This window comes from Chrysochloris asiatica, unplaced genomic scaffold (assembly GCF_000296735.1).
Source record: "Chrysochloris asiatica unplaced genomic scaffold, ChrAsi1.0 scaffold00040, whole genome shotgun sequence".
In the NCBI taxonomy this organism is placed as follows: domain Eukaryota; kingdom Metazoa; phylum Chordata; class Mammalia; order Afrosoricida; family Chrysochloridae; genus Chrysochloris; species Chrysochloris asiatica.
The window spans coordinates 18,523,987-18,537,382 of record NW_006408558.1 but is presented as its reverse complement, the minus strand read 5'-3'; the positions used below and the strand labels follow the sequence as shown (position 1 = coordinate 18,537,382).

At 48.4% G+C, this 13,396-nt stretch overlaps 1 protein-coding gene across 3 annotated transcripts; it reads left to right on the top strand.

The window, feature by feature from the left end:
- The first annotated feature begins 4,377 nt into the window (after positions 1-4,377).
- On the top strand, positions 4,378-13,396 carry RBM14 (RNA binding motif protein 14). 3 transcript variants are annotated; one of them, XM_006860873.1, is made up of 3 exons: positions 4,378-4,802; positions 10,288-11,755; positions 12,512-13,396. In XM_006860873.1, exons 1-3 carry the CDS (start codon positions 4,466-4,468, stop codon positions 12,717-12,719), a joined length of 2,013 nt encoding a protein of 670 aa, XP_006860935.1. In that variant the 5' UTR covers positions 4,378-4,465; the 3' UTR covers positions 12,720-13,396. The 3 variants fall into 3 exon arrangements, with proteins under 3 accessions (XP_006860935.1, XP_006860936.1, XP_006860937.1); XM_006860874.1 differs by having other exon boundaries at positions 10,288-10,398; positions 12,512-12,933; XM_006860875.1 differs by lacking the exon at positions 10,288-11,755 and having other exon boundaries at positions 4,463-4,802; positions 12,512-12,540.

The following is a 13,396-nucleotide window of genomic DNA, read 5'->3' as shown; positions in this document are numbered from 1 at the left end:
CAGACGGCTTTGCAGTCCTATGCATTAACCCACAGCACCACACCAGGACTCCTTGGCTCTTGTGGACTTGTTTTAATTTTCTTCAGCTTCCACCTGAACTTGCAAATAAGCAACTGATGGTCAGATGTTGTCAATTTGATTCTTGTGTATTGTATTTGGTGAGGTCCATATGTATTGTTGCCTTGTTTTTTTCTTTTTTAAGGTTTTTGTTATACTGCTGCAATAAAAAAATCATTAATAATAATAAAAAAAGGAGACTCACTCAAGGTCTCCTGGAAAAAGGTATTTGCAATGAATAAATTGTTAATCTTACAAAAATCTATCATGTGATTTCTATCATGAAGACCATATTTTCCAACTACGGATCAAACTCATTTCCATCTTCTGCATTCCAATCACCAATACCTATCAATACATCTTGATGGCACATTTGATCAATTTCAGACTGAAGAAGTTGATAGAATTCTTCAGTTTCATCATTACTGGCTTTAGTAGTTGGTGCATACATTTGAATAATTGTTGTCGTGTGCTGTCAAGTTGGTTCCAACGCCCAGCAATGCTGTATAGGGTTTCCAAAGAGCAGTTAGTGAGCTTGAACCACTGACTTTGGTGCCGCGAGCCAGCCCCGGCATACTTATTTCAGGGTTTTTTTCCGAAGATGTGTGCGGCGTCGGTGATAAGGGATTACATGGAGTCATGGGTCATGATAAATTCAAAATCTTCTTATTACATGCTTTATTCTTCTCATTTCTATACTACTGCTCATTTTTGACTCTCCTGCTCATTCTTTTTTCTCCTGCTCATCTCTTCTGCGTCTCTCCCTTCCCCTGCTCCTGCTTTCATTCTTTCCTCTCCTGCTCATCTCTTCCGCTTCTTTACTAGCTTCCCCTCCCTTCTTCTCTACATTACTCCCTCTATCCTCCCTCCATTCTTGTTTCCTTCTACTTTCCTCCTTACTTTTACCTCTACTTCTTGCTTCTACTTCTACTTCTTGCCTCTATTCTTACTTACCTCTACTTCTTTCTTCTATCTTACAACCCCCTTATATACCATTACAGAAAACATTGCTTTCATAGTAATCAATGACATCAAGGTACAATCTATCTTGGGGCACATTCCTCATGGTTTACAATTCTTAAATTTACAACAGGGATGAGAAGTTACAGCAAAGACATTATCTCAAGGCATAGGACACATTCAGGCGCCTTGAAACCTTTTAGTTAAACATTTGTTCCTACATAAATCTATTCTTTTCTCTGAGAAGCAAGTTAACCTTCACATATTTCCTAACCTTTGTCTGTTAAGTCTTGTTAATTTTAGTTGTTGGGTGCAATTAACTCTCCATAACTTCTTTCATACTCTATCTGTTTATAGCCTACAAAAACATCACTTATCAGGGAAACTGAGGCTATGAAAAACAACTTCTCTAATTTACTGATCATTAATTTAAGAACGTCTAAGTCAGACTTTTTATTTAGTATCTGTATATACCCATAGCCTTTATCTGTAGTCTAAATGTTTTTAGAAATTCTTGTACCCACAGCACTTATTTATGGCTGTGGGATTCTTTATTGCCTTAAACTAAGGCTACAAGGAAGAATGTTTACAATCACTAAACCTAAGCTGGTAGTAATTCAATTGACAAATCCTGTCTCCTAGCAGTCTTAAGAACATTGTTAATATAAGTATTAAAACTATCTAAGATTACAAGTAGAATAAAATGTAGCTAATGTGTGGCTTCTAACTTTTAATAAAAATATACTAAAGTGTAGGAGAGTCAAAGATCTAAAGTAAAAGGGATACTAATAAAATCATGAATAAATCAGAGAATGATTTAACAAGAGAAAAATTTAACTAGGGGTCTGTGCATAGAAATAACTTTGCGGCTCTGCCATGCAAAGAAAATAATTCATCGTAGTTCTGCTAAAACAATGAATTCTTCTATGCCCAGGTTTCCCCATGTCTTATTGATTTAATTCCTCGATTAATATGTCTCAATTTATTTATTTTAATTCCTTAATTAATTATGGCCCCGGCCACTTTGGGGTCCAAACCGACTTTGCAGTCCAGTACATTAACTCACAGCCCACACCAGGACTCATTTGAATAATAGTGGTATTAATAATAGCCTAGGTTTGGTACCCTAGGATAAACACTTGACCTCAAGGTTGGTTTGAACTGCAAGGTCAGTGGTTCAAGCTCACCAGCTGCTCCTTGGAAACCCTACACAGGGTCGCTATGAGTTGGAGAGCCGACTCGACAGCACTTAACAACAACATCACCGACAAGGAGTCTTGATGTGATGCTGTGGGTTAATGTGCAGGACTGCAAAGTTGGTTTAAACGGCAACATTGGTGGTTCAAACTCACCAGCTGCTCCTCAGAAATCCTACACAGGGTCGCTGTGGGTCAGAACTGATTCTATGGCACTTAACAACAACAATCACAGGCAGCATTGTACTTCAAGGTAGATCTTAAAATGTTCTCTTTGATGATGAATGTGATGTCATTTCTCTTCAATTTGCCATTCACAACACAGTAAACGATGTGATTGTCAGATTCAAAATGACCAGTACCAGTCCATTTCAGCTAATACCTAGGATATCGATCTTTATGTATTCCGTATCATTTTTGATGATGACTTCCATTTTTCCTAGAGTCATACTTTGTACATTCCACATTCCTATTATTAATGGATGTTTACAGCTTTTTCTTCTCAAATTTGTGCTACATCAGGAAATGCCCAGAAAGCTTTGCTCCCATCATGTTATTTATTATGGCCTACTCTCTCTCTCTCTCTCTCTAAGTAGACCACTTCTCACTAGTTCTTTTACTGTAACCACCATGATCCATGTCACCATCAGCTTCTAAATTTTTACAGTATGAGTTAGTAGCACTAATTCTTATGGGCAAACTATTGCTTCTAAAGAACAGCCAGAAGATGGAACAAAAGGATGAAACATAGTCTGGTCAGATCGACCCCTCTCTTCTATGACTGCCATGGATTTCTAGCCTCACTCCAAGTGAAAGTCAAAGTCATTTCAATATATCTTAAGATACTACAAAAACATCCTCCTCTTCTGGACACTTCTTGACATTTTTGCTTTCCTTGTTATTTACTCAGTTCCCAGCTCCAGCCATATTGGCTCTCTGCTTGCCCCAAACTACCCAGAGGTGCTCTGGTTGGTTGGTTGGTGTTGTGCGGTGGAGCCGGTTTCCGAGGTTGTACGGGAACAGAAAGCCTCATCTTTCTCTCATGGAGCGGCTGGTAGTTTCGAACTGCTGACCTTGCAGTTAGCAGCCGGAATCATAACCCACTACTGCCACTAGAGTTCCTTAGAGGTGCTCTAGCCCAGAGCTTTTTGACGACAATGTTCTTCCTCAGATACTTGCCTGGTTTACTTATTTTCTATGTCTCCTTACCAGGATATAAACTCCAAGAAGTCAGGGTCTTTTTTCATATTTTGTTCACTACTGTATTTTCGTTGCTACCAACATGATAGCTGCTCAATTTGAATGTGTCGAATGAAATGCAGGCGAGTGTTATCCAGATTTGTCAGTTGTTTTATTTTTTTATGTCTTCAGTCATGCAAAAAAATAATTTTATCTACACTTTTATATTTATCTTAGGTCATGTTTTTTAAAGGTTTAATTTTGGCCCCCTCAAGGTCTGTTTTCATCTAACTTTCTATTTTATTAAACTTTTTATTGTGGAAAATTTCAAACATACACGAAGGTGAGTCCTATCATTTCTCGATTGGAAGTTCAATAGGGGAATTTGATTTTACAATCTCCAGCGTCTGCCAGGACCCTTAGGTCAAGAATGTCTTTGCAAAGAATGAATTTTTGGCATGAGGGATTCTCAGGGCTGAGGCCGTCCAACGCACATCCGGGGGCAGCAGTCCCGGGAACCGTTTGTCAAAAGAAGGTGTTCGTCGCTTCCTCTGCCAGGCCCGGCCCTTCCTTGGACACTCCCGCTGCCACCTCCAAGCGCGGGTAGGACCACAGCAGCCAGAAGGGGAGGAGCCTGACTTAAAGTGAACAAAGTTGTCTCTCGGGACTCGCCGCTCGGCCCCACCCAGGCCAAAGGCCACCTTTCAGACTAGGCCTTTGGCCACCAGCGTAGCCCGCGCGCACTCTCCGTTTCCGTCCTCCACCACTTCACCCCGCCCCCCGCCCTAGCAGTGGCGGTTGGTCGCGCGTCGTAGTCTCTCTCCCACCCCCTTCGCTAACGAGCGGGCTCCACGCCTTCTGGGATTGGCTGCGCCTGAGGGCATCTCCCTTTAATTTCTCTGATTGGCTGCCGACCGAGAAGGATGCGGCTCCCGATTGGTTGGATCAACGCGCCTGCGCGGCGGGGTTCTCGGTGACCAGCCATTCCTAGGGAGGACTGCCGGTCGGCTGGACGTTTCCCCTGTCGCTGGAGGAGAGGTTCGACTCTCCAGGAAGGCGACTGCGGCGGTAAAATGAAGATATTCGTGGGCAATGTCGACGGGGCCGATACGGCGCCAGAGGAGCTGGCAGCGCTCTTCGCGCCCTACGGCACGGTCATGAGCTGCGCCGTCATGAAACAGTTCGCCTTCGTGCACATGCGCGAGTCCGCGGGCGCGTTGCGCGCCATCGAGGCCTTGCACGGCCACGAGCTGCGGCCCGGCCGCGCGCTCGTGGTAGAAATGTCGCGCCCACGGCCGCTTAACACTTGGAAGATTTTCGTGGGCAATGTGTCGGCTGCGTGCACGAGCCAGGAACTGCGTAGCCTCTTCGAGCGCCGCGGACGCGTCATCGAGTGTGACGTGGTGAAAGGTAACGCGAGGGCGCGCGCTGGGCGGGCGCGCGGGCACTGCTTGTTAGCCACGCCCCTACCCCTGGGGGTCGGCCCTTGCGCGGAGGGGGGGCCCGCGGGAGAGAGGCCGGAAGTGCTATTGGGGCGCGCAGGGCAGAGTTCTTCCTCCCCTACGGCCCGGGCACCATTCATTCACCCTGCGGAGGGAAGTGGCTCTGGGTGGGCGCGGCGACCACTGCTGGCCGAGCTGCGGGTCCGGGGACGCGCCTGCGAGGCTTGCGAGGGTTCCGGGGCGCGCCTTCCCGTCGTCTCCCGCGCCGGCCCCGAGCGGAAATTGGGAAGTGACGGGCACACGCCGGATCGCGGAGCGGGGAAGATTTCGCCACTTCCCCACTTCCTCTGCAGACGTCTGTCAGAGCCAGGGAAGAGGGAAGCGGTGGGGGCTCACGCCCCAAGGTCGCCCTCGCCTTCCCTCCCGATGAATGCTCCCGAGCGGAAGGTAACGGGGCCCTTGGATGTTTCTCGGGCTGGGATCTGATAGAATTGTCTCACCTGGATCTACCAGAACAGTGACTCGCGGGTGTAGGAGGGGCCCCTTTCACACCACTTGGGCCTTTGACTATATGGTTAGGGGGGTGAGACGTGACAGATTTGCGCTTTGCAAACCCTCAACCTAGATGTTCTTTTCTCTTCGGGCTCGATTTTACAGGAGGTTCTACATCTATAAGCTGGCAGCCCCCACCTTTCCCATGTGGAAGGAGGCTTGTTTTAGGAGGACCCTTTCCGTGGTTATTACTTGCCAAGCCCTGGGTCCCATGAGAGTGTCCTTGGTCTAGTCAATGTTTTTAAGCTTGGCAACTTTCTGAGGGTAGGGGAGAGCATGTGAGAGGTCTTTGTTAAACTTGAATTAAACATGATCTACTTATTAATCGTTGTGGTTCAGTAACCACATCCTCCGGCCTCTAGTTTATTATTTTTTTTGGTGGGGGGGGGAATGTAGTTCCAATATTTAGGTCTTTGAGGAACTCAATTGCCTTTTTTCATAGTCTTGAGTTTTAAATTGCTGGCAAGATGTGGTGCAAAGTCCTTATGTATGAGGCCAGTTTCGCTAGGAACAGATTTGAGTAAACTCTGCCCTGAGAACTTTAGGGGACATGACCTGGGATTATCTGCTGCTTTTCTGCTGGTGTGGGAGTCCCACCTACTCAGACCCTGTGTGAGGTGTTTGGAGGCAGGTGCTTACTGCCTCCTGGAACATCCTTACTCTGCTGTCTTGGAAAGGTGCCGTGTCTTTTTGGGACACTTGTTCTTTCTGAAAGTGGGGAATTGTAAAATGGTAAGATTGGGTCCTTGTTCTGCATTAATACTACATTCTCTTTCCCTCAACTCAGGTAATGTGAGTCCACGCCTGTCTGGAATCGGGCTTTCCTGATGTGTGCTCTGAGACAGGCTTTATAGGAGCTGGCTCTTGCTTTTGAGTAAGAGGGCTGGGGCTGCAGAGCAGGCAGTGGATGGTGTATATGACTCTAAGCATTCTGTGTTTAATTGGCTAAGTTTCTTTTGTGGGGTGGCTTCTAGATAAGAGACATAGGAGGACAATCTTTTATGGAATTTAGAGGGTCAAGAGCTTGATTCTGTCTGATAGAGAAAACTGGGCATTTGCCTGTGGTTGCTCAGGGCCAACACTGTGTGTTGGGGTAAAGTGTGGAGTTGTGCATGGTGTCCAGGCCTCCTGACTGACTCTCTGGGGGAGGAAGAGGGGGAGGGGCTTATGCATCTTGACTTTAAAGGTTGAGTGTACAGAAATGCACTAACCTCTGTTGTTTGTAGTCCTGCTAGAAGTGTATTAGAGCTTCTGATAGACTTGAACAATGGGGAAGGTAGAGGCATTGTGTTCTCCATTGAGGCCTTTCTGTTCCAGTGAAGGTTTTTAAGTTGGGAATGCAGTGAAAGTGGCTATGATAACTATAAATAGTTAACTCGTGTCTTGGGCTGAGGATGGGCATTTGATTGAGTGTTGGCTGTCAGGTCTTAGAAAAGCACAGAAGCTTGGTACTGCACAGGACACCCAGTTCTGTTTGATTTCATAGGACCCCCCCCTCCCCACCACACACACACAGATGCTTTGCTACTACAAAAATCTCCATAGCAGCAGCAGATTGTAACCACTCTCCGTAGCTGTATTCCATTGGATATTCAAAAATGAAGTATCAGAGTCACTGGTGTATTCAAGGAACCATTTCAGATTTCAAAGGAGGTCTGAAAGGCAAAGGAGGAAAGTATCTCCATTGCTTTTCTTGGGTGAGTGGTAATGCTTTCCTCCTGCTCAGAGCTTTATAGGTTCTAGTTAGAATTTTATACTCTTTTTGGGATAGGAAACCAGACCAGTAGGAGATCTCTGCAAAATACACTAGTAGTTCCTTTTAGTGCATTGGGTTTCTTGCAGGGGCTTGCGCTTCTTGGCTCTTGCTTGGAATTAGACCCCTGAAGTTCCCTTGATCCCTGGTCATCTTCATTGTCCTGGGAGTAAGTAGTTGGGTTCCTGGCCTTCATTGATAGCATCTTAGGGGGAGTTGGATCCCCTCGGTCTGATGTTGGCTGTATCCCATGATGGTACTTTGCCCTGACATTTTTGAGTCAGCTGGACAACCTATTCACGCTTCCTTCTGGAGTTAGGCATAGAAACTTCCTGATGAAATTTGGTTGTAATTGTCTCAGGTTACTTTGGGGCATGGGGGGGGGGGCAGTTATATGTAGCTCATCTGAGTGGTCAATTGAATTGTACATATGGAATCTTAGTTTGCAAACTATTTTATCACTTGTTCTTAAAAATAAAATTAAGTAGAGAGTAGACAGTGGGATGTCCTGTTGCTCTTATAAGCCCATTTGCATTTTTAAAAACTTTTTATTGTGATTCGAGGAAAAGTTTACAGAGCAAATTGGTTTTTCATTCAACAATTCATGGCACATTTTGTTTTGTGACATTGATTGTAACCCACTGAAATTTTTGTTCCACATTTTTTTTCCTAGCTCATTCCAGTCTCAGAAACATAATATGATTCCTTCATATTCTCTTCCTAGTAATCTATTTACAAGTTCCTACTTGTTTCTGCTGTACTTTGAATGGGCCATTTCCTTCTTGCCACAGCTCACCAGATGGTTTTGCTGGTTCTCTTGAGGGTCAGCTGAGCCTCTACCTTTAAAGAGATCGTGACAGCTCCACTTTATAAGCTCACTATACCCAAAGAGCTCTGGTAGCATAGTGGTTATAAGTCAGGCTGCTAACCTTAAGGTCAGCAGTTCGAAACTACCAGCTATTCTGCAGGAGAAGGATGAGGCTTTCTGCTCCCGTACAGATTTATAGCCTTGGAAACCCTGCACAGGGTCACTATGAGTTGAAACTGACTCCAAGGCATACCACTACCACCACCACCATACCCAAGGGCAAGTGCTGAGATCAGAGGGACAGGTCTAGTCTAGTGCTTTGTGTGTGGCTTGGCCGAAGGAATTCTCTAAGTTTTGCATAGTTGGTAGAGAAGGAATCTGGTTCTGGCTATGGGAATGTGAGGGCAGAGAGTTATGATAGTTCCATTTCGTTTGTTTGTTCCTCTAGCAAGTTCCATGTTTATATGTACAGTTGGCATTGTGTCTGGTATTTTATTAGAATCAAAAGATAATATTCTGTCGGGAAATGAAAGCATTTGGTTATCCCTGGAGTTCTGTGGGATTCCTTCTTATTATAATAAATAACAAGGTACTTTTGTCTTGTCATTTGAACCTACTCACACAGAGGTTGGTAGGATAGATTTGTCAGATAGGGAAGTAAAATTATAAATTCCTCAATAGTTCAGTCAGTGATAGAAATCTAACCCTAGAACTTAGGCTTTTTAACTCCTATCCCCAGGATCCCTTCTTTCCCTCACTTCTGACATCTATTGGTTGACCCCCCCACCCCCAGTTAGTGTGAGCATTTAGTTGATGGCATGCCTCTAAAATCTGAAGAAATGACTTGCTTTATAGGATTCCTGGTGTGGTGCTGTGGGACTGCAAAGTTAGTGGTTTGAGCTCACCAGCAAAACCCTATACAGGGTTGCCCTGAGTTGGACCCAACTTGATGTACTCAACAAACAACAACATAGGAGTAGCTATGAGGACATCAGTATGGAAGTTTCTAGAAAATAGGTTATTGTCACTATTGAAAGGACTACTTCTTGGAGAATACAGCCATAACAATTTTATCCAGGTAGTTGTTAATGTCTTAAAATTGAGCTTCCACGAGAGAGATGGAATCCTGGTACTTGGACTCCATCTTTAAGCAGTCACAGGACCAGAATGGGTTCAAGTGCATGGCCTATGTCCCCCAAGCACTTCCCACTGTTCTTCAGATCTTCTTGAACCATTATGGTTTGTGAGCATGGAAGTAAACCATCTCTGTCCTAAAGCTGTCTTATGTATGGATGAGTAGGGCTGTGAGATCAGCACCCTGTGTGGAATCTTCATGTATGGAGCTAGTTTTCTGGAAAAACAAACATGAGCATCCACAGCACCTCAGATTTTGGCCAAGGACCTCAGGGGTAGCCTGCTTAGCAGAGCAGTCATTGCAGCTTCTTGCTCTGCATTTGTGAAACCTAAGTATTTCCTGTAAGCCATGTGCTCTGTGAATAGAAGTCCAAGGGGGTAAGGTCTACTGCTGACCCTTGGAGGGGAAATGGTGGAGGATAGAAGGTGGCTTTAGTTTCCATTCCTGTGCCTGTTGGCTGTCCTTCCAGGAGGTCCAGCTTCATTCCTTCAGTTCCCAGGCCTGTTTCAGAGTCTTGCCGTATACACTGACTTCTCAGGATTAGAGTGGTATAAGGAAGTGGCACTGTAGAACTGGGATTCTAGCCCTGGCTCTAACCCGTACCAGAATTACGGTCTGGAGCAAACCATATTAATTCCCTGACCCTGTTTGCCTTTCTGAAATGGGGCAAAGGATTGTTTTAAAAACTGCGACATGTTGTGAAAAGGGGGGAAATGTTTTCTGGTACTGGAATTCTGGGAACCGCTCACTGCAGTCTAGCTCTGTGGTCTTAAGTGGACACTGGGCAGGTGCCGTTCCTCAGGGTTATGCAGCCACGTTCATAAGCTTGGGTTAGAGAATGGAATGATTGAGGCGTCCACAAGCCCTTCCTGTGTTTTGTCTGCTGCTTTATATTTATAGGACGTGTGAAACTTTATTCTGTGTTGTAGCTCATCTTTGCTCTTTCTTTTCTCACCAGGAAGTTGGATGAGGAGATAAGAGAGAGGGGAGAACGGGGAAAGACTAGAGGCAAAGGGTGACTTTGTGGAGCAGTCAGAAGCTTGGTTATGTGGGAGCCACGTATCTGGTAGACTTTTTGAGAGAAGGGTTTGGAGGCCCGGAGGTAGCTGACAACAGCTGGGTGCTGTTGTGTGTCCAGTTTGGGAGCCACCAGGTAGCATGCCCTGCCCCCCTAATCGCTAACCCTCTGTCTGCTGCTTTATCAGACTACGCGTTTGTTCACATGGAGAAGGAAGCAGATGCCAAAGCCGCCATCGCGCAGCTCAACGGCAAAGAAGTGAAGGGCAAGCGCATCAACGTGGAACTCTCAACCAAGGGTCAGAAGAAGGGGCCTGGCCTGGCTATCCAGTCTGGGGACAAGACCAAGAAACCAGGGGCTGGGGATACGGCATTCCCTGGAACTGGTGGCTTCTCTGCCACCTTCGACTACCAGCAGGCTTTTGGCAACAGCACTGGTGGCTTTGATGGGCAAGCCCGTCAGCCCACACCGCCCTTCTTTGGTCGCGATCGCAGCCCCCTGCGCCGTTCACCTCCCCGAGCCTCCTATGTGGCTCCTCTGACGGCCCAGCCAGCCACATACCGGGCCCAGCCCTCAGTGTCGTTGGGAGCTGCCTACAGGGCCCAGCCTTCTGCCTCTTTGGGTGTCGGCTATCGGACTCAGCCCATGACAGCCCAGGCAGCTTCTTACCGGGCTCAGCCCTCTGTCTCCCTTGGGGCCCCATATAGGGGCCAGCTGGCCAGTCCTAGCTCCCAGTCTGCTGCAGCTTCCTCACTCGGCCCTTACGGTGGAGCACAGGCCTCAGCCTCGGCCCTCTCCTATGGGGGTCAGGCAGCTGCAGCGTCTTCACTCAACTCCTATGGGGCTCAGGGCTCCTCCCTGGCCTCCTATGGTAACCAGCCATCCTCTTACAGCGCCCAGGCTGCCTCTTCCTATGGGGTTCGTGCAGCTGCCTCTTCCTACAATGCCCAGGGAGCGGCTTCTTCCCTAGGCTCCTATGGGGCGCAGGCCGCCTCCTATGGGGCCCAGTCTGCAGCTTCCTCATTAGCTTATGGGGCCCAGGCAGCATCTTATAATGCCCAACCCTCGGCTTCTTACAATGCTCAGTCGGCCCCCTATGCTGCACAACAGGCTCAGGCTGCTTCCTACTCCTCCCAGCCCGCTGCCTATGTGGCACAGCCTGCCACTGCGGCCGCTTACGCCAGTCAGCCTGCTGCCTATGCCGCACAAGCCACAACCCCAATGGCTGGCTCATATGGGGCCCAACCAGTTGTCCAGACCCAGCTGAATAGTTACGGGGCTCAAGCATCCATGGGTCTGTCAGGCTCTTATGGGGCTCAGTCAGCTGCTGCGGCAACTGGCTCCTATGGGGCTGCAGCTGCTTACGGGGCCCAGCCTTCTGCCACCCTGGCTGCTCCTTTCCGCACTCAGTCGTCAGCCTCGTTGGCTGCTTCCTATGCTGCCCAGCAGCACCCCCAGGCTGCTGCCTCCTACCGTGGCCAGCCGGGCAGTGTCTACGATGGGGCAGGTCAGTCGTCTGCAGCTTACCTGTCCATGTCCCAAGGGGCCGTTGCCAACGCCAACAGTACCCCACCGCCCTATGAGCGTACCCGCCTCTCCCCACCCCGGGCCAGCTACGACGATCCGTACAAAAAGGCTGTCGCCATGTCGAAAAGGTACTGTATGCCCCCCCGCCTTTGCCTCCAGCTGGGGCTTTGGGCAGGGGGCTGAGGTTGGCAGGGGAGGGAAATGAGCTATTGGCCCCTCCCTCGGTCATCTCTCCTCTTATCCCGTGGGGTGTCCAGAGGCTTGAGGGGGGTGGTTTCCGTGAATGGCTCTGGTCACCAAGGGGCAGGTCAAGTGTAGCACTCAACCTGGGGAGGTGCCAGCTAGTTTGGCTTGGGAAGAGTCACCTGTCTAGGTTAGCGCAGGTGCCATTGGAGCCACTGCACGCGGGATGTGACTCCTAGCCTTTCCCACCGTCTCGAGGAACCTTTGTCCTGTCACGTGGTGGTCCTGGCTTTGGTGGGGGTGGATGTGAAAGAGGACTCCCTTTGGCACTCACTGGCTGAAGGCAGAATGTCTGAAGTGCGTCCACTTGTGGGCAAGCCAGGGACCTTGCTTTTGTCCGCCGTTCTGTTGAGAAACAACCAAGGTCTTGCTGTGCAGGACCCAGGGTTGGGGAAGTGTGTCCGTGGCTTGAGCGTGTAGCCCCGCATCCACCCGGGCCAGTTGAGGGCTTGGTTTCCCTGAGCTCCCCCAGGCTTGCTTTTGAGACCTTGAGAGGGTGGTGAGCTTTCTGACAAAGTCTTGTTTGTTGGAGACCACTCCAGTCATACCCAGTCTCGATCCCCGTTGGCATCTCCCCTATGCCCACTTGGAGCCCTTCCCTCAATTGTCTCATTCACCAACTGTCTTCTTCTCTCGACTAGGTATGGTTCCGACCGGCGTTTAGCCGAGCTCTCTGATTACCGCCGTTTATCAGAGTCGCAGCTCTCGTTCCGCCGCTCGCCGACAAAGTCCTCGCTGGATTACCGTCGCCTGCCCGATGCCCATTCTGATTACGCACGCTATTCGGGCTCCTATAATGATTACCTGCGGGCAGCTCAGATGCACTCTGGCTACCAGCGCCGCATGTAGGGCTGTTCTGGAATGGGTACCACGGGGAGGGCAGGGAAGGCGGGATGGGGCAGGGCGCAGACCCAAGTTACCACCACTTGGCCCGGACCTCTCCCGGCTGCGGTTTTTCATGCCCTCTGCCTGTGGGCTTTCCCGGAGTGCTCGGAGTGCTTGGCAGTAACCGCCTTGTTCTTTCGCCTCAGCAGCATATCTTGCCACCGGCTCTAGATCTTCGGTTTCCCCTCTCCCCTGCCACTCATCTCTCCATAATGGGAGTTTCTTTTATGTTTTTAGTTTTTGTTTTTTTCCCTGCCTCCCTTTTATTTTTTGTGCGCGACATTGAAGGTTGTCTAGAGGGGGAAGCAACCTACAAACTGAGGTCAGCGGTGCCTTTTTTCTTTTTAGACATGCAGGAGGCCGGGGAAGGGTTCATTTTAACCATTTCCTCTGCGCCACGCTGTGCCAGCAGCCCGGGGGCCCCGATTCCGTCCTCTCCATAGACTGTTGAGGCTGGGTTTCTGTTGGGATGGTCGTTGGTTTGGGTCCAAACCCTGACTGACCCCTGATGTTCTAGGTGATGTTGACCGGCACAGTCCTACTTCCCCCATCTCCCCAAGTAGGTGGTGTTAGAAAACCTTAATTTTCCCCCCCTTTTGTATGGACTACAATAAAACTTGGGGCAATTTGCAGTTTGGAAA